At 38.3% G+C, this 21,146-nt stretch overlaps 1 protein-coding gene across 3 annotated transcripts in view; it reads left to right on the forward strand.

The window, feature by feature from the left end:
* Positions 1–2,407: 2,407 nt before the first annotated feature.
* The window catches only part of LOC106936163 (phospholipid-transporting ATPase IA-like), a 44,611-nt gene continuing 25,872 nt past the window's right edge, over positions 2,408–21,146 (forward strand). For 2 of the 3 annotated variants that reach the window (XM_015016993.1, XM_015016995.1), the window contains exons 1-2: positions 2,410–2,840; positions 20,008–20,122. In XM_015016993.1, the coding sequence (XP_014872479.1) occupies positions 2,792–2,840; positions 20,008–20,122 (164 nt within the window). In that variant the 5' untranslated portion in view covers positions 2,410–2,791. Of the gene's footprint in view, positions 2,841–20,007; positions 20,123–21,146 lie in introns of all 3 variants that reach the window. The other variant, XM_015016994.1, reaches the window with a different exon arrangement.

A 21,146-nucleotide genomic window follows, 5' to 3' on the forward strand; every position in this document is an offset into this window, starting at 1 on the left:
GCGTGACACACTGACAGGGGATATGAAGGAAACCGTGGGCCAGAGTAAATCACCTGTGGATTACATCTTCTGCTGAGCTCGTCTCCAGACAGTAATCACATAATAACACAATGACTGATACCAGTGTCTGCTAGCTGCTTAGTGCTGCTATTGTGGTCTGTATCCAGGTCTGAATCTGTAGTTATGCACTACTTTGTGAGTTATGCTATGGAAAAGATCGTTCAATTGGTTTATTTATGGGTTTTGCATCATCATCTGTAAAAGGGGCTGACTAAGCAACATTTTCTCCAAAAATTCATGTTTAATGTATAAGCAACGACCTTCACCAGGCAGGTGAAGGTCAAAAAAATAGGGTAACACTTTATTTGAAGGGGGGTGAATAAGACTGTCATGACACCATCATAAATATGACATAACACATGTTATGAACATCAATAAGCCTTCATGAATATTTATGACTGTTGTCATAAAGCGTCATTCGGTAAATTATGACACTTTTAATACAAAGTTGACATTATTCAAAATGTCTTTGTTATGACAACTTGACATTAACCAAGAAATCATTACTGATATAAATTTGTTATAAAATAATTACTGATTTCACTTTAAAAATTAGGTAACTTTATGTTATTAAAGGTAAAGTTTAAACAGTAATTATTTCTTAGTTAATGTCAAGTTGTTATAACAAAGACATTTTGAATAATGTCAACTTTGTATTAAAAGTGTCATAATTTACCGAATGAGGCTTTATGACAACAGTCATAAATATTCATGAAGGCTTATTCATGAATAAGCCTTCATGAATAAGGCTTATTCATGAAGCCATGAAGCCAGTCTTATTCATGACAGTCATGAATAAGACTGTCATGACAGTCTTATTCAACCCCCTTCAAATAAAGTGTTACCAGAAATAGATACTTGTTGCTAGAAAAAGGGAAACGTGAAGTAGAGAGGATACTAATCACAGAGCTTTGTCAGAACCCAGTTAGTAGATTGTTTTTTTATTTTTGCTTTAAAGCATCTTAAACTCACTTATATGGGAAAAAAAAAAACAGCAAACTACTACTAGGCCTGATGTCCTAGTCGAAACAAAGCTTAACCAACAATTTTATTCATTAAAGATTAATAGGAATTCATAGAAATGTATGCAGTCCAAGATTACTTAGATAGCTTACTTATCTTCATTAGAGATTAGATAACCAACACAGGGCTAAGTGCAAATCACCAGAGTGCTCTAAAGCACAGATTAACATAGAAGTTTAAGTGAGTACATATTTTAAGACATAACTAAATGCACATGCTTTATTTGTATGTATTTTCATAAGAACTTGGATATCCATAATGTTATATAATGCATAAATTAACTATGACTCTATGGTATTATGTTTTTTGTTTGTTGTTCAGGGTTCTGGTTGGTCTTATGTTGTCTTCTCTAGTTCACCACACAGGTTTTCTACAGAAATTAGGTCTGGAGAATGAGATGGCTGTAGAAGGAGATTGATTTTGTCTTTGATGAACGGTCAGAAAAGAAAAAGCTAGATTCCGACATCACTCCCAAACAATTGATTGGTATTTCGATAGTGTACAATGGATATTATTCAGACTTGGTGACCTTAAGATGACATTTTTTGCTGCAGTCCTCCATAAGTGAACTTTGGTTTTGCATTTGCTCCTCAAACATACTGCCCTCTATGCGTGGAAGATAAACCTGGAGTCTCTTGTAGATTAGTGACTACTGTCAAAAAGAAATTGACCAATGTGCAATGTCCAAGTTAAATACAGGACATAAACAATCAAAAATCATAGATTACTAGTGAGTCTGGTTAACTCTTAACCCTTGTGTTTACAAATGGGGTCCACACCCATATCACTTGTATCAGTTGCCTCAGTCCTCTCACGCACAAGGGTTAAAAAGTAGGTTATCAAAGAAATATAAAAACACTAAATCAAAATAACTTTTTTGAGAGATTGTTACAGGTAACAAAAACTGTGCAAACAATGAGAAAAAAATAATAATAACAAATATTTTCACTATTCTTCAGATTTACTTTAAGGCTTTGTCTATAGTCTTTACCACTGATGCCATGTAAATCCATCAATCAATGTTATTCCCGGCTTTATTCCCAATAAAACAACAAAATTAATAATCAGTGATGCGCCAACTCCCAGTTTGTAAACAACATCTACTGCAGAGGGGGGAGGTCTTCACTCCGACCGGCAGATTTTTAAAGAAAAAAAAGCACTTTTACGTCAAACTTTATGAGCCACAATGATTAATCAAACGCTGGGTGTGTTTTATATTCATGGGTTAACTGAATTATTTAACTAATAGACGTAGAGAACTGGCCGTTATTTTGGTTCGACCTCCTCCATTCCCCCCCACCCGGGTGAGCTAATGTGGTACGGTCCATATTGTGAAGCGGCACCGTCTTTCCTCACTTCAGTTTGGGTTAAGTCCGCGTCCACTCCTTAGGAAATGAAGGCGTATAACGGTTTAATTCTGGCCGTGTGACACCGGGATGCTGGAGGGCTTGTGAACCGCTGGACTGCTTAACTATGTTCCCTTCAGCTAAGGCGAAATTTAACGGAAGCTGCTTTCAATTCGCCCGCCTCTCTCGTTAGCACACAGAAAGTGCAGTCCGCATGAGAGAGGCTCCTCCGCTGCATTTCAGACGGGGCTTCGACATTCCTTGACGGTCGAGCAGCAGCCGCACCAGCCGCCGCCGCAGGGTGCAGAACCCACGAGCTTCGGCCGCTTGACAGGTGCCGTCGCTCGGCTGTGCTCGGAGAGATGCCGCCCGTCCAGAGAACAATGTCCGATCTTCGCACTCGAGCGGAGGGTATGTAGATGCAGTTGTAATCAGCTTTATATCTTTGGGAAGCCGTTGGAGAGCATATGTAGCAGTTTATGAATATTTATTTAAATATTAGAAGAAGAAAGGCCGTCTGGTATGAGCTGAAGGGAAGTGTAGAAACTTCCTAGTTAAAGCTGTGCAAACTGGAGTCAAGATTTTGTAAGTTTCAGAAACGAGGCAAATTTCTGGAAGCCTGAATGTGTCAAAAAACCAAATCCAGAAATGCAAGTAAAAAGTCATCCTTAAAGAAGTGGTTTTTAACACTTGGAATTTTGTAAGATTATCCATACTAATGTAACTCTTTCACTTATACAGCAAACAAACTTACTTTTATTGTATTTTTATGACAGACTGAGATATTTTAGTGCATATTTGTGAAGTAGAGGGAAATTCATTTCTTTCAGGATATTTACACAAACATGATGTTCCATCTAGAGATCAAGATTTTTATTCATTCCTCCTTTTGAAACTAGTTCTAGCTCAGTCAGATTTAATGGAGACGGTCAGTGAACATTGGTTTAGGGTTAGGCCTTTCTAACACACAGGCAGCAATCTAAATTAGATCGCTGCCATGGTCACATATGTAAACATGGAGCCTTGGGATCCTCTTGAGAAAATAACCTAAATACCAAAAATAGTAATGAGAAAGCATATCCATTTTACAAATAGAGGAAACAATATTTAAACCAGGCTTGAATAAATAAAAGCAACACAACGGTGAGTTTATTGGCTAAATGTGTTGCCATTGGACCACTTTTAATTTAATACTTGCATGCTCAACCAAGACTCGGGGACAAAAGCCATTTTCATTTTTGCAGACCAGGAAGCAGGATGAATGTGCAGACCGTTTGTTGCTGCTGGAAGGCGAAGCTCCTCTCCAGTGTCAATTTGTTTTTCAAAATACTTTCCTCTTAGACTGCTCTGGCTTTCGCTCCATCGATCTTCCCATCAACTATGACCAGCTTCCCTGTTCCAGAGCATGACGCCATCTCCACAAAGTGTCACTGAGGATTGTTTGTGCCATGTTTGTCTTCCACCATTCAGTGTTTTTGCATATGTAAAAAAAATGTATTTTGGTCTCATTTGACCGTAGTACCTTCACCCACACACTCACCATGTTCACTACATGACAAACTTTAAACAGGACTTCTTATGGCTTCTCCAGATGTATGGTTCTACTCAAAAATACATTGAGTTGGGATTTATCAGTAGGTTTCCACTACCTATTGTCTGTGAAAATTGCTCAGTAGATTTGAGTTTTTGGGTGCGTCTCTTTATTCAGGAGCTCACCGTATAGCTCAGCACAGAACCAGGTTCAGTCAGTTTTGAAGCCTTCGACCCTTCACATCCGTGATTTGATGCTGTCGCTGAACTCAGACCTCTCAGGACAGGGGCTGAATATATGTGCAGTGATCAATATTATACCTTGTGATTTATGACCCTTCCTGCAGTTTCTGTTTTTCTTTGCACCAAATGTAGAGTCTGTGCTGAGTTTGATTTATACACGGGCCAATTCCTCATTCTGAATTGTGGCCGTCTACTATATTATTTTGGCTGCATAGCAACTAGCTCGCCCTGTAGAAGTGAAATGAAACAAATTCGTTGAAGGTTTTCTGTTTGCTTATCTACTTTCTAAAATGTTGTGGATGAACCTAAAAACATGGACAACTCATAGTTATTGACTAGTGAATTGCTATGCAGTGACTTTGTTATAGATCTAGCTGCCAGCAGTATTTGATATTGGTGTTGAAGTCTGTTCACCCGCCTATCAACAGATAATGCAGAAGAGAAACAGTTTGCAGCTTGACAATTGCCAGGCTCATATCAAGTGGCACTTTTCTCACCTCTGTCTATTTCTGTGTTTGAGTTTTGAAAAGTCATTTAATAAATGCCCTTTGACCGCATTTTTTATTTTTTATTTTCCAAAATATTCTTAACTTGCAGACAAACCAATGTCTAGCACATGCTTGCTGCAAAGTGAAAGGTCAGCTGAGTGGATGGAGACAATTGCTTGTACCAGTCATTCCTGAACCCGAAGAAGCCACTGACTATGTGTAGTTGTTTTGACTCTGTCTTGATCAGTTTTGTTCAGTTTCTTTGAGTCACTGTTATCCCAACAGATGGCTACAGAACAACATAAAAAAAAATCTGAAAGAAGAAATGTAGGTCTTGCTGAAAAAAAACTGATGAAATAGTTTCTTTAGAACTGTTAACATCATTGTACACGGACAGTGAAATTGGAAGATGACCACGAAATTGGACAATTTTCAGTTTGTTTCATAGTGATGACCTGCTGTTTTGGGTGAAAAAAATAGATTTTTTTTTTTTTTCCCCGAGCCACACTGAGCTCTTCCAGGCTGCGATTGCCTTCGGTGTGGCTACGGTTAATGGGGGAATCAGACCAAAAGTTTCCTGTTTTGTTTAAATTAGCAGGGTGCTAAAAAGGAAGTTGCAGGATGTCCAAGAATGTAGCAGTCAGTTTTAAAAAGGAAACTTTGGGGTGCTTGGTGGTTTGTTGGTAAAATTCACTCATCATCGCAGTTGTTCTGGGTGCGATTCCCGGTCTCGGACCATTTGCTGGAAACTTTTTCCATTTTAACCTGATGGAGCATTCTGGATTTAGAAATTTAGTAGTTAGTAGAATTTTAGTAGAGTTCTCACAGGATATATTGTGCTATCTATAATATCAACGCAAACCTATGTTTCTAATAAAACTTGGTGCACTAACCATGCTGATACTACACTCAGTTTAAAATATCATGTCCTTGTTCTGAAATAACGAGGACAAACTACACTGCACTGTTGTAGGAAAATCCTGTTTTACAGTGATTTATCTAGGCAATACTTTAGTGCTTTCTCAATTTCTTTCTTTTCTTTTGCATTTTGCTCTCTCAATTTCTAATATTAGTAATTGACCACCCATAACAGGATGACTGTAAAGGAATATTTTGAATGCTGCTCTTGTATCCTTTTACGTCAAAGTATTTGGAGAGAAATTAGAATCAGCTATAATCAGCATGGCAAAGCTTTCCAGAAACCTTAGATTGGCCCTTAATACATTTTTGATTGGCGCAGCCTTACTTTGTGCCAACGTCTCATCACAGATTGTTGCTATTCTATAGCTGGTCTTAAACACTTTGCTGGTAGAATCCTAAATAATTTAATACAAAATATAGATTTTCTGTAAAACTGTTGACAATGCTGGAGTCTCAAGAATTAAAAACATTAATTATGCAGCAGCTATTGCTTTCATGCTTTCACTACTTTTTAGTTTTGCGTAGAGGAAATGGTTGAGCTCTTTTCCTGTCTGTGAGCTTGATAAGCTATGAAGCAGCCTCATGGCTTTTTATTTTTCCATTTTAATGGACAGTCCAGTGTATTAGTCTTAATTAGTAGCATGATAAATCAAAATGAGCTGGATAACTTCCATTTTGATATTTTTTTTTTTTAAAGGAACATTTTGTTTACAGAGGAATCATAATCCATTTTATTTATTGGTTTTGGTTGTTGTGGCTTATTTTGAATTTTTAAAATATTTTCCAGTTCCAGTGTCAAGTGATCTTTACAAAAATGAAAGTTTATGGGTGTTTGAGAAGACATTCTGACATTATTATGCCATATCAGTATATTCCTTCAAAATGAGCTCAACAAAGCAATGTTATCATTTATGGCAATAATTATTTCCAGCAATTTATCTTTGGCCTACCAGTGCCACATAATTATCTTTGGTGTTTTTATGAGAGTCAGAGCAAACTCCCCAACCGTTTTTTTATTTTATTTTTTTATTTTAATCACCCCGGCGCACGGGGCAGACATCCATCTAGCAAGGGCAACCCTCTGCCAGGCTTACCACCTAATCCATCAGCGGCCTGTCCGTCAGCTCTGCATGCTGTGCACACCCCTCGGTCTTGGCCTCCACGTGTTACTTCACTCCGTGTCACTCTTCTTTACTGTGTGGTGGAAACATCCAGCATCTCTGCCAATTTGATGGAATGCGTTGCCAAAATAACCCTATCAAGTACACTTGGCACACATGTGACACGCGAAGTGATCGGCACATTTAATATGTAAATCGGCAACGAAAGGCAGGCACCTTTAGATTCTAATCTCTTGAACACAAATTTCCATGGACAATAGAAGGTGATTGATAACTTCTTCCTTGGTCTAGATGGAGAAGCTGACAAATTCCACCAACAGTTAAAATAAAAGGCAAATAGGGACAAGCATCTAGTTTGCTGTCTTAGCTTGCATGCTTATCTGCAGATGGGTAAAATCCCCTTGTGTAGTTTACGCTAAAGACGAGGACAGGCTTGTGAAACCTGTCCTGACAGGAAGCTGTTGCTTAGTTCCTACTGCCAACATGCCTTTCTGAGGCACAAAATAATCTGCTGTTTCTTTAAGTCCAATACCTCTCTCTCTGCCTGCCTGCCTGTCTGTCTTAAGGTTTTATTCCCAAGTGTAAGTGAAGCGGGATGTTCCCCCTGTAGCATTTCAATAACACCAGCTAAGTCTCAGTCTGTCTGAATTGTGGTATCAGCATGAAGGGACAGACTGGAGGGGGACAGACTTCTCTCTTCTGAAGGGATCCAGAGCTACCTGTGTGCCCTGTGGATCACTGGCTGATAATAATGTGGCACAGAAGCCCAACACACCACTAAATCTCTCGTCTTGAGCTGCCAATGTGATATATCAAGTCCCCTCGGGCCTTCCTTCTCTATGTGATGGCATAGGACGTCTCCTCTTCTCCGCTTTCTGTTTAACGTCTTGCCTTCATAGGTTACCTGCAGCCAGTCTAACCTTGTTACTCTTCAGACACTTGACTGCGCTCACTTCAATGACTCTTCTCTGTGCATCGCAAACTGCTGCATTAGATATAAGAACGGTTGTGCAAGTGCAGACAAAAAGGAGGTACAGTTTCTAAAATGTGGAGAAAGCAAAGGCAACTCCAGACCAGTATGTTTTTGCCAATGTTTATTTCAATCCCTGTTTTGCCTTTAATGACCTTTTTGAACTTACTGATTGCTAATTTTGCAGTGTTCTAGTTTGGAAATTCCTTGTGTTGTGAAAACTAAAAGTACATCTTTTAGAATATACGTATAATAAAATACTTCCTAGGTAAATTAACTGTGTATCTTGTCCCTGTTTTAAACTTTTGCACAACATCATATGACCAGTCTTAGTTGCATTTGCTCTGTTATATATATATATATATATATATATATATATATATATCTCAGTGTTTTCTGATAAAAGTAATAAAATAGCATCTTTGTGTTTTGAAATCAGTGTTTTGGCTGGAGATTATATCTGGATGGTGCAACGATGCATTGTTTGGTAAGCGCTATGCATTTGCGCACCAATGTTTGGGCAGCTGCATTAACATTTTCAGCCCTTGATGTCCTCTCAGATTTTAGGTTTGGTGATGCTAAAGCTCATGGAAAGTGATGGGAAAATCTTGGTCATTGAAAAGAAATAAGAGTGAGAAAAACAACACTAACTGTTGTCAACGCAAAATTCAACTTAAAACAGCATAGATGCATGCTTTCCTGGACCAAGAAACCAGATTCATCTTGATTGGACCTGACTGATCAGCCAGTTGGAAACTCAAAAATGATTTTTCTTTTCCCAGTCAGTGAGCACACCGTGCAAAGCGCTACCAGGTCATGCTGACAACAATAATCTTTGGTCTGGGCGCTGATACTAGGTGAAAAATATTTTCATTTTAGTTAAGATATTTGAGGGTGTATTCACACCAACCCTGTTTAGTCCGCTTCAACCAAACTCTAGTTTTTTGACTAGAATGTCCGGGGAGGTGTAAATATGCAATTAAGCTCTGATGTGGACAAAAGCAAAATCAAATTCTAATCTGTCTGAAAACCTAGGTCTTTTTGGTTCGGTTCAAGTGAACTCTGAATACAAGTGGACTAGAGGCCGTCCCAAAAGCAGAAGTGGACCATAACGCAGGGCATTCTGGTAAATGCAACCAAAACTAATGTACAAGTCTAGCCCCGGTGGGAGAAATAGCTTCTGGTATTTTGCCAGAGACAAAAAAGAAATCCTACAACAGCCAATATCTTACTGTGCTCTATTTTTATTTACATTTTGTGAAGAAGGACGCAGTGCTCAGTGGGTTTTTGTGTCGTTTCTTTCAGTGGTTCTTGGTGCAGCCCCATCTTAGGTGAGGCGGTAAATAGGTTTTCAAAAGTTTTGGTTTGTTTAACAGTGCAGTGTGAAAGCAAACTGCACCAGCTGAAAATGTAACAAATGTTACAATTTTGGTCCTTAGTTGAATCTTTTGGCAAAATTAGTATTGCTAGGCGTGAGCTGTGCGAAAACTAAATATTGGAAATCATAAAATTCTGATTGATGCCTCTCAAGTGTTATGATTTATTTAATGGATTGGGTACATTTTCCATCTGCCATCTGTGTGCATTTAACTACTTAAAAGATGTCTAACATGGGGCGCTTTGCGGTTCAAAACAATTGTCACCTGATGGACTTTGTGATCACAATTGAATCTCTGGAATCTTGCAGTCTCTTAACATAAATTCAGTGATTCACAGATCAAATCTTCTTTCCATTAACACCTACAAAATAAAATCTACATTGATGGTAGAAAGGAAGCTTAAACCTCCAGATGTGTCACAAACTAGTATTTTGTGGCGTAAAAGATGACTAGAATTAATTTGATAAGCTTGATATTCTCAAATGATCCTATCAGTTTGCCGGTTGTTTTTCTGAATCTGCGTGTGTCTCTGTGACACAGCAAGAAAATGCAACAAGGTTATGTGCAAGAATACAGCCAGTGAGGCTGTGGGATGATGAGGTCGGCTGAAGAAGTGTTGGCAGGCTCTCCACAGGAAAGCAGCACCATCAGTGGTGGGTAAGATGAAACTCCTGGTGTCCTTCACCTCCCTGTGCACCTCCATCCTCCCAGAGCTTTTGGATTTTCTGAGCCTGATTATGTCTAATTTAGATTTTGGCTTAACAAGGTCATAGTGCCTCTTATATACATGGATAGCTCCAACTATCCATGTATAGAACCAACTATACATAGGTAGTATAGTTGATTCTATGCCATCAACTACAGATGGATTCACACTATCTATCTATCAATGGATAGTTTGAACTATTCATGTATAGAAGCGGTTTTTTTTTTTTTATATCTTATCACATATATCTATGTGCATTGTGATACTGGCTCATAGTTCTGAGTAAGTGATCTTTTACCAGTTCAGATATCTAAGGCAGTGACTGGGTTAAAAGAAAATGTAGCCTAATCTACATTTTCTTTTAATTTATAGTCCTGCAATATTTGACATATATAGGTCATGTTCTGTAGATGGTGATGTTAATGGCACATGAAGTGATCGCCTTCATGAGAGTCTGTGCTCCTGCAATAGAAGCGCCATAACTAATATTAACAGATGACCTACTCTAAAGATTTAGGCTTGAATCAATTAGACAAGTATGTTATCCACATAAATGTTTCGTCAGTGTACTTAAGAAAAGGGCATGTTCTCTGCAGACGTGCTATATAATTTGCAGATGTTTCGGGCAAACGGTCTCATCAGATGTGACACATCAGGTCAGCTGACATCATTTAAAACACTGACTAGGATTAATTGTCATCATCGGCCATTTCATTATTGATGCTATTTATAGATGGTATTTGATGGAAATGAGCCTGGTTGTCTGTCATTTTTATCCTTTTTTTCATATCAGTCTTTTTCTAATAAAAATGTAATTTTCCTGTCGGTTTTTGGTAAATGCCAAGTAACATTTTTTTTTTAAATTACAATTTTAAGGGTTTTTTTTAAATGAAAATGCACATTGCATAGTAACATATGGACAGAAACATATATGTTGTATATTCATCCCTTTCATATGATCTCTGAGCTATGGTAGTTTTCACAGGTAATCTTCTTTTTAGGTAGCATGAATGATCAGATGTACTGTTTGTCTTTAACTGTGAATCCTACTAAACCGGTCCTAAACTGGTCGGTCAGTCAACACCATGCCTAATAAGGCTAAGCCTACAATAGTAACATAAAAAACAGGTCTGGTCTGCTGTAGGCACAGGGTGTGCTGAGGTCCTTGTTGACTGATGACCGTTAACTAAAAATAGTCACACTGGTATTTCCACAAAAAAGTTTAACATGATGCAATTGCTTTTTAAAAAGTAATTATCTCTTGTTATGCAAAATAGTAATTGATTTATACTATTAAGAACAATGTGACATTAAATTTTAGTTTTGAAATGAAAATTCCTTAAAACTTATGTCTTGATAGCAATATCTGATTCCAATTGCCCTACTTTAAACAACAGCAGACAATGTGCTGTATTTTCTAAAAGATATTAATGATAAATATTTTTGTAAATATTTAAAGAAACATCTTTAGAGTGGGGTTGCTTTTCAATTTTCAGGGAATGTGTTATCTCTGATCTAGAGAAGATGTGTCTAATTAGCTTTGGCCTGATTCACTTTCCATGAATTTCTGCCATTTCTGCCAACAGAATGGCATTTTTTTAAAATTAATTTATTTTTTTACATCACATTGTTGTCTTTGTTTGTAGCTGAACACTAACGGAGCACATAATGATCTTCGGTTCCTGCAATGTTTTTTTTTTTTTTTCTACAAGGTGCTAATTGGCCTTTATTAGTATTCCAACAAGCTATGCTAAGATTTGCATAACATCAGCATTTTAGCATGATCTATATTTAGGATGCTGAAAGCGGCCGTTTTAACCTAAGAAATCCTCCAGGGCCCTCATTTGAAACAGTTTTGATGCCTTGATAATATATCAATGTTGCTGACATTCGAAGCGTTTGCGGGGATCTGCAAAGTGTATAGCATATGCTCTTGTGTTTGATCATTCATAAAGTCGCTCTGAGTGGAAAGACTTGTCTCTCGGCAGATCCCTCACTAAGCTCAGCCAGGCCATCCCTGTGATGTCACTGCTAGACCCAGCTGCCTGCGTTGTCCCCGGACTTTCCGTCCCGCTACAGTCTGCCTGAGCCTATGAGGATCCAGATGGAGCCAAACAGGGCGGAGGGATTAATTCTGCAGCTGCCCTGTTGTTGTTGTTGTTGTTGTGGGTGCTGGTTACAGCATCGAGGTCTGATAAGAGACTTATGGATGTAGCTTAGATTGAGGCAGTACCTATAGTCTCCAACAGCCCTTCCTTCCATTCACAAACAGTGAAAAGATAGAAAGGGATGATTTTATCTCTGAGACTTTGGTGGCTATGAATAGACTGCAGCCTTGAATAGGCTGCTCTGTTCACTAAAATATTTATCTGGGTTGAATGCATCATGTAGAGAGCTTTAGTTGGTGCCGCTATACAGATATAAAGGGACGTGGTATATTGCAAACCCGTTAAGAGATCACAAATTACATCACTTCTGAACTAATTTGAACTCTTAATGATGGTAAGGAGCCTCTGTTTAAGTGCCAGTCAACAATGACAATGCTGAGCTCTGTTTGTCTTTCAACTGGTTTGGCTGGTGTTCACTTCCTGGTGTTGGACAAGTGTTGCTACCTCCCTCCTTCCTACCTCCATTTCCTTTATTATTGAATAAGCTTTGAGTGAGCCTGATTCTGTCCATGCAGACAGTTTCAATCACACTTTACTGACCTCTCAGGCTCATCAGTTCTAGCTCTGTGTCTGAGGGAGACTGGACAGGATGTGTTGTATTCTGAGAAATTTATAGCTGCTCTGATTTGAAAAATTAAGTTTTAAATGCCGTACTTGACTGCGTACTTTAAAAATTACAGATCTAAGAGATAAGTGGTTATGTAGTTATTTGACAAACGACAACCAATTGAGATATTTTACGAAAATGTCAGAGTGCAAAGACGTCAAATATGGAGTCCTACAAGGTTTAGTGTTGGTACATTTGAAATAAAAGAAAAAGTATCTAGTAAACAATAACTTGCCTTTGCAGCTCAAATAAATATTTGAGACAATATTGTTGATGAAATAGTTCAATCCAAATAGGCTGACTGATTTTTAAATTCAAATAAAACAAAATGTTTGATCTTTGGTTACTGATAGATTCAGTTTTTATTGAAAATTTTAAGTTTTTATGGCTAACTTTAGATTTTAGCTGGAATAAAATGAAAGGTATTCATAGCAGTGCACATTATAGTAAGATGCCCAGAGTTGCACAGTTTCATACTTGTATTATGTATTCTACCTTACTTGACTTGATGTTTGGAAGATGCACTTATGCAACTAACTGTAAACCTTTGATCTACAAAAAAGAGAAAAAAATATATAAAGTCTGCTTAAAAATTTAACATTTTGGTTAATTTATTTATATGTTAATCTTGAAAGAAATTGTGGCCAGAGCTCGCAAATGAGAGATGATCATAGATGGGAAAACCTATTCTAATAATGTGTGCTATAACTATATATAATAATAATCGAAAAAATGAGGCATCTTTATATTGGACAGAATTTATTTATTTTTTTTAATAGGAACTTGTCTTGCTTGACATTTTCTCTGCTACACACAATAGTCGCCCAGCCTTTCTAGACTGACGGGGGAAGACCAGCATGTCATAGTCGAGTCTTCTGGACAGTTTTTCCCACTGGGCGCCCTGTCCAAAATATGTCCCTTCTCGTGACTATTGTTCCACCAGTCTTGGCTGACACAAGCAATAATCCTGACATCTGGACTGCATCCAAACATATTACAGCTCTCAGTGGCATTGATACTTCCCCAAGAGGCTTTCCCTTCAGAGCTGTCTGCCACTCCTCGCTGCTTCAACTGAGCTTTATTTAGCCTTGTCGAGCGTCTGTGGAGTTCTAACTTGCTTAATATAGTACGGGACGATAATAATAAAGCTCACAGGAAGTTTTTGTCTGTTATCCCTTCTTGTTTCCGTTATTGTGAGTGGGATTGACGTCACGACGCACACTGGAGTTAATGTAGCTCCTGGAGATAAAAAGCAGAACTTCCACTAAGACGTTAATAGCAGTGGCCTTGATATGTTTTACACAGGCTGGTGTAGAACCAGGGGACTTGAACTTAACAGAGAAGATTTCAGAGAACCTCTTTAAAAGGGTTCTGTGAAAACTTAATTTATTGAAACTATCAACTCTTTCATCTCATCAGTTTTTGCTTGAAAATAATTACACACACATTTAAAGGATTGGTGTTGAATGTTAGATCAGTATTTGCAGTATTAGACCACTTTCCGGCTTCCGCCCCGTTTCTCCTCCCCAATCCAATTAAAGCATTCAACTCAAAGCCTTAAATTGGATCAGATGTGTAAGAATAGTTGCTGCAGCAGAAACCTGACGAGGGTCTTAGGTGCATAGGTGGCATAAAACAACCCAATAGAGGTAGACATCATGTTGGGAAGTTATTAAGTCATTGGAATTAAGTTATACTTGGGAAACTATATTGAAAACTTGTGCGTTGTGATGAATTCCTAAACTGAATGTTTTGCTGTTTAGACCATTAGTCCAACCTTCCTGCAGATTGACTCCACCTCCACAGTATTGACTCCACCTCCACAGTATTGACTCCACCTCCACAGTATTGACTCCACCTCCACAGTATTGCAAAGTGGTTTGCTGAACTTAGTCCTTGTTCTGCCTCACAACCTCAGACTGCTTGTTATAGTGGCACTTGAATTAGTTATACTCGTATAGCTGCCGATTAGAGGCCTTCCACCTCACAGGAGATGCTCCAGAAGTAAGATCAGTGTGGGATTAATTTCTGTTCTGTTTTTTTTTCTTCTTTTTAAGTCCAGCACCATTAATTTTCCATAATTTGTTCTTCTTAATAATCTTCCTTAGATAAATCTCAGTTTGTTGTGCTGTTAGAGGATTTTTCAAGCCTCAGCTACTTTGGACATAAAATCAGCCAATAATTATTTGCGCCAGTAGATGGCAGTAGTGATTTAACTTTGAGCGCAACTGACTGTCGCTTCTCTGCATTTCACAGCAGAAGTAGTAAGTTAACGGTTAGAAAAAAAAGGTCAACAGCCAGAAGCTCAGTCAGAAATATGTATTCATGTACTTCTATCTAAAGCTCCCTGTTTTGTGCTGCAGACAAAAATAAAGACTTGTGACACCGGAATTAAAGTTGTCCAGTCTGTGTGTAACGGCAACATTAGGGAATCTGAAATTGTGCTCCTGTCGTGAGATGTATGTCAAAAGACATACAATAGAAAGTCTTGTCCAGACTAAGTTGGTAAAGATGCCACAGGAAACCTCAAGTAGTGTTCAGAAACAAGGTAGAGATCTAAAACAATAATGCAGTTGTTAGTGATGAACACACACACGCACACACAAGAAGGAATAATAACAAAAAAGCAATTTCTTTATTTGATACCAAGCCTCCTTGGTATCAAATTATTTGTTTTTTCCCCTTAGTTTTCTCAAGCAAAAGTAAAACTCAGGTTTACTGTTATCTACTTTCTTGCTGGTCCACTTTCTTTCTATCGTAACTCTCTTTTTCAACTGTGGGATTATGTCTCAGCTTCTATCATCGTGTTTGTTCATTTTGGCAAGATCAGAATTTTGCGACCAGTTTCTCATCTTTATTTATTTTTTGTAAAGCTTGGACCTGCTGATACAAATTTCTTCTTAGTAACTCTGTTTTAAGAAGAAATGAGAAGAGCAATAAAATATTTTATTGCCTTCCTGCAGTTATCATCAGTCATTAATTATTTATATTAGGAACATAGACAACACAGTGCTGCATGCAAGGGAAGAGATACACTCAGGAGAAAATTATTTCAGTTTAAACTATCTTACAAATGATTAGTGGCGTTAGCATGCCTAGCATTACTGAATCTTCCATCCCTATGTGTGTATTCCCTGCAGAAGTTTGATCCTTATAGTATCAAACCTCTTCTAGTAAGATTTCCAGAACTGTCTATTTCTAAATCCTACTTGTTTTATTATAGGCAGCTCAAAAGAATAAGAAAGCAACGTTGTTTTGCTCAGTTTAGCCTTCCTGTTAGCTTCTCCATGTCTCTGTGTCTTAGCCCGAATTAGCAGCAGACATGTGGCAGAAAATATATATATTTTTTAATAGCAGTGTGCATTTCTGGGCTTTCTTTGCTTTCATTTCAAATGTTTTTGAGAACAAATATTTCAAATCACCAGAAAATTGTATTTATTTATTTTTTACATTTCAGTTGGCTGAAAAAGTAAGGCATAACTTCCTTTAAAATTGTAAAGCAATTCATGCCTCCTGTCTGATTCCTGTACAGTTTATTATATATGTGCCATCTAGCACATGAAAACATTAAGGTCAAAGTAGTTGACGGCAACATACAAATACAAGTCAGTGTTGTTTCATAGAATGAAATATTCACATACTTAACAACAGATTTACTCAAATTGAGTTCTCATCTTGTTCCATAGCTGCTAAAAGGGGGGCAGGCTAAGTTAAATAAGAGCACAACCAGCAACTGGTGCATTGCAGCACCTGGCCTACCCCAGTGGCCTACTCCCGCTGCGAAGGCTCATTCAGAACACAGAGGTGCAGCATCAATCACATCCTCAGCCACATGGCCTGCTTCTTCACAATGGCCTCATGCTGCAGCGATAGTTGCTGTCTTTTCCTGTCCTCAAGTGTTACAAACAATATTGTTTTTAGGTTAATTCTCGCATTATAGATTAAAGACTTTCTACCTCAGATTAAAACAGATTTGTTTTTGAAATCTGTTCTCTTTGTACAATGCGTGTCCCTAAATGAGCAAAAGACAAAGACACAACACTTGACTCTGCTGTTGCTTTACTGACACCATCCCCCCCCCCTCCCAAACTAATCCAATAAACCACCTTTCCTGATCTGACATCTTGCATAACGAGGTCGGGATAACCACCCAATGTTTTCCCTGGTGACCAAATGACTACAACGGGCTGTTTATTTTTAGCCATCGAACACATGCTGAGAAGAGAAACTTTCCAGATAAGATCTGTTGGGTACTTCTTGGTATACGCTAAGTAGACTGTTAAAATAACAAGGACTGGAATTTGAGATTTGGGGTTTACGTAGCATGAGTTGGAAAGTAATAAAGGGTAAGGTGAGAAAGCGAAGGAAAGCACAGAACAGTGAAAGTGGAAAGCTTGACTTTAAAGGCGGTGTCAGTCTTCCACCTTGTTTCCTTGACGTGACATGGAGGGAATACTGCAGAGCAAGCTAGGGTTACAACTGGGGCATATCATTTAGTGTCTCTGGTTACAGCATCTCACCACTCTGCAGTTTGTTGTTGTTGAAGCCATTTTTCCGCACTCACATGACTTTCTTTCCTGCGTCCTATTTTGGTCGTCGTAAAAGTTATTCTTTAACGTCAACCCATATCTTCTAACACAACAAGTTAGCATGTGATCAGGACCAACCTGATAACTTTATAGTCGGGGAATACTCTCTGTACCTGAAAGTTTGGGTGATGCTTTCCTGGGTCTGCTCTTGGTATCTACTCCAAACATTTAAATGAAAATAAGGAAAAAGATGATACCATTTTTTCTCAGAATGTATCTTTTTCAGTTTTTGGTGTGATCTAAGCTGCCTTTCTGTCAGTTCCAATGCTTATACGTTGGAGTTCAGTTACAACTTAACTCCTGTGACTATAAAGAAGCATAAAAAAACAAGTTTAAATGTTACACATTGATCCAAGCATTTTATCATCTGGTAATTAGCTGACTTTTATTCATAAATCAGACATGTGGAAAGAGAAAAGAATGGCAACTTTGGAGACCTAGATTACTGAAGGACTTGGATGTTTATGTTATTACCTCACACCTTAATAAATTTTTATTGGTATACAGACAAACACAATTAATATGGAAAAAAATTTGAGGACTGAATATTTATTCAGTCCTCCTGAGTGAATACTGTGTAGAATCATCGTTCATTGCCGTTACAACTGACCATATTTGGGGTATGCCTCTGCCAGCTTTAGACATCTACAAACTTAAAACTTTTCATCTTTACAAAATAATTTAAGCTCAGTCAGACTGGATAGACGTTGACTGGGAGTGTTGTCATGGATTTGTTCCTGAACTTTGACTGGGTCTTTCTGACACATGACGGTGATTTGAAGATGGACCTTCAGCCCAGTTCCTAGTCTTTTGCATTCACTAAATACTGAGAAATCCTCCAGGATTTCTCAGTATTTGGACCATTGCGTCTTCCCATTAACTCTCTCCATATTTCCTCTGCCTGCTGGAAAGTGTTCCCCATAGCATTATGCTGCCCCCTCTGCTGTTTCATCTTGGGGAAGGTATGTAAAAGGTGATGGAAAGTTCAGTTTCTATCTCATCTTACCACAACGGCGTCTTCCACATGTCACTGTGCCCCACATGGTTTTGTGGCAAACTCCAAACACAACTTCTTGTCATTGTCTATTAACAATGATTTCTTCTTGCCATTCTTTCCTTCAGGACAGGGTTTAGGTTTCCTTATGATTTTCAAAGTTGTGCTTTTCTGCAGCTCCTCCAGAGTTACTGTAGGCCCCTTGGCTGCTTTGTTGATAAATGCTCTCCCTCCACAGCCTGTCAGTTTAGGTGGACAGCCATGTCCCGGGATGTTTGCATGTTTCCCCTCCTCCCCCCTACTTATCCCTGAACCTCTTTGCTGTATTCCAAGCTTCACAATGCTATTTCGTCACCAGTGTTTTCTAACACAGCTGCATTTACACTGAGCAAAACCTTAGTAGGTTATCAGAGGCATTGGATTTTAATTTAGGACTGTTGGAATAACGCGGGGTTGAAAAGAAAATATATCCATTACTTTTGTTTTTTTAAATCTTTGAAACATTTAATAACATGGACATTTTCTTTCACTTTCATAATTATGCTTTGCTTTGTCTATCACATTGAGTTCCTTCAGAACTACTGCAAAAGTTTTTGGTTGCAACATAGCAACAATTTGTTTTGCTGTATCTTTAAAAATAAGTACAGGGCCTTGCTAGTTCAAACTTGGCTTGCTTTTTATAAATTTCTTAGACCATCCTGTTCTGCACCAAGTAGGCTTTTTCCTGATGCACCTGCAGCCTGCAGAACAGAGCCTACTCATCTTGCGTTAGCCTTCCTTACAAAGTGAAACCCTTGCCAGTTTTGGATTGGCTCCTTGCCAATAAAAAAATTGCTTCACAGTACCTGCAGGAGCGTCTCTGCAAGCCACATGCAGCCCCCGTTGCGCCTCAGTAGTGTTGTCCTTGCAGCCCACTTTGTTGACCTCGGTGGGAGGCTGGGAGCAGACCAGCGCCTTGTGATTTCAGAGATGGAAGGAGAATTTTATCCAATCAACAAGAGGCTTTTAAAGGACAGAATAGTTGCTTCCATGTTTTAAAACTGCGTTATTTGAAGAAAGAAAGTGGTGGTGGGTGAAGAACAATAAAATCAACATTTTTCAGGATTAAAACAGAGTGTTTTCTGAAACTTTAGCCATAAAACAGATTTTCAGTGAAATAATTCAACTGCACATTGATAGAGGCACATTGGTGTTGCAGTTTCAAATCATCAGACTGCATCAGCTAATCTTCTCACATAAGAGCTATGCAGTCTTTGCAGCACACTGGACAGGAAATTCCGAGTGATAATCACATCTATCAAGCAGCACAACAGCCCCCTGACTGTAAAATAGTCATTGAAATGTAGGCTTTATTAACATGTTTTAAATAATCAGACCACAAACATTTACTTTCGTATTCTTGTCTTTAATCTACTGATTTAATGAGTGGGTGGTCTGTGCTCAGACTTCCTGTAGAAGAAAGGAATCATCATTGAGACAGAATGATCATTAAGTCATGGCCTTTGGGTGACCATGACTTAAACACTCTGGCATTCACAGTCTTTCACTGCTTATCTTATTTAGCTGCACAAAATAGATGGACAATGTTCTTGTTTATATTTTTAGATAGTTTGTATTACTTTATTTATACATGTGCATCCCCTTCATTTATAATGCATGTTGCCATCTGAAGCAGCAAATCATCTAAAGTCTCCATAGACTTCTCCTGACTGTGGCTCCTCCACTCCTTCCAAGGTCTCCTTTGGCGTTATTCACACTGGACAACTCAAAGACTTCAAAACGGCTTTTCATCTTACCTTTTTTGGTTCTTTTGATGTTTTATTTGTTCTTTAGACTAAAACCTCCTTTCTTGCCTGACGCAGGATATGAAAAGACAGAGGACGCATCAGAGAAGACGTCACTGGCTGACCAAGAAGATGCCCGGCTTATATACCTCAATCAGCCGCAGTTCACAAAGTTTTGCAGCAATCGTGTCAGGTAAGAGGGTTATTCACTGAAATGTGCCAAAGATAATATAACTCTGTGTGCATTATATCTAGTGACAGATCCGTGAGGTACAAAGGAGTCTCTATATTTAAGAGCTGAGTTAATGTTGTGTTGGGCAGCTCACTGGTCCACTTCATCCGGTGGTCAGTTTAAGCTTAAGCGGGTCTCTTTGCTGCTCCTTTTCTGTCAGACATGCTCAGTGCTTTTACAATAGTGGCCAAGAAATGACCACAAAAAAAAAATAAAAATTACAAACACAGATTTGTTCCTCTCAAGAAAACTGGATATATTTAGGTTTTTTTTAAAATATATATATGTAGCAGAAATTGAAAAACTGAAACTGAAACTTGGTTTCCTTTCAAAGTTGTTTTTCTTCATGGTTTCAGTCCCAACATTTTTACTCTTCTAATAACTTTTATTTTTGAGTAAATTGCTACTTTCCTGCTTTCTGTGACTGGTACTGGAAAATAGTTTTGTATTTCCACACTTTGTTCCTCCATCCATCAATCCAATAATATTTCCATCTGTTTCTCATTTATTTGTTTTTGTTCTTCTACTTTATGGAAGGTAAAACAGGACAAAATTAAATAAGTGCATCATTAAATCATGAATTAAATGTACTATGAAATAAATAGCCTTGACTTGTTGGACACGACTAATATGGCCATCTATTAAGGCTTTCCCAGTCGCAAATAAATACGTTCATAATGTTATCTTGTGTAGTTGATAGGGAGCCTTTTTTACTGATACATTATGAGCTGCACAGGTAGCGTTACAGTGTAGTTTGCTCTAGAAATGGATTAGAGCAGATGTTTCAGCCTGACCTTTCTTCTCTGTTGCTCTTCTCCAGGGAGTTCAGGGTTTTTGCCTTGAAGGTCAGAATTGTTCGGAAAATGCCGTCAGCTAGCATTCCTGCACGAGGAACTTGATATGTACAGTATATGCACATGCAGAGATGACTGTAAGTTGAACAGGTGTAGTAACAGGAGACTTTGAATGGAAACATGCACAGGCT

The sequence above is a fragment of the Poecilia latipinna genome, unplaced genomic scaffold (assembly GCF_001443285.1).
Source record: "Poecilia latipinna isolate Pla-1442-1.1 unplaced genomic scaffold, P_latipinna-1.0 Scaffold2089, whole genome shotgun sequence".
Taxonomy (NCBI): domain Eukaryota; kingdom Metazoa; phylum Chordata; class Actinopteri; order Cyprinodontiformes; family Poeciliidae; genus Poecilia; species Poecilia latipinna.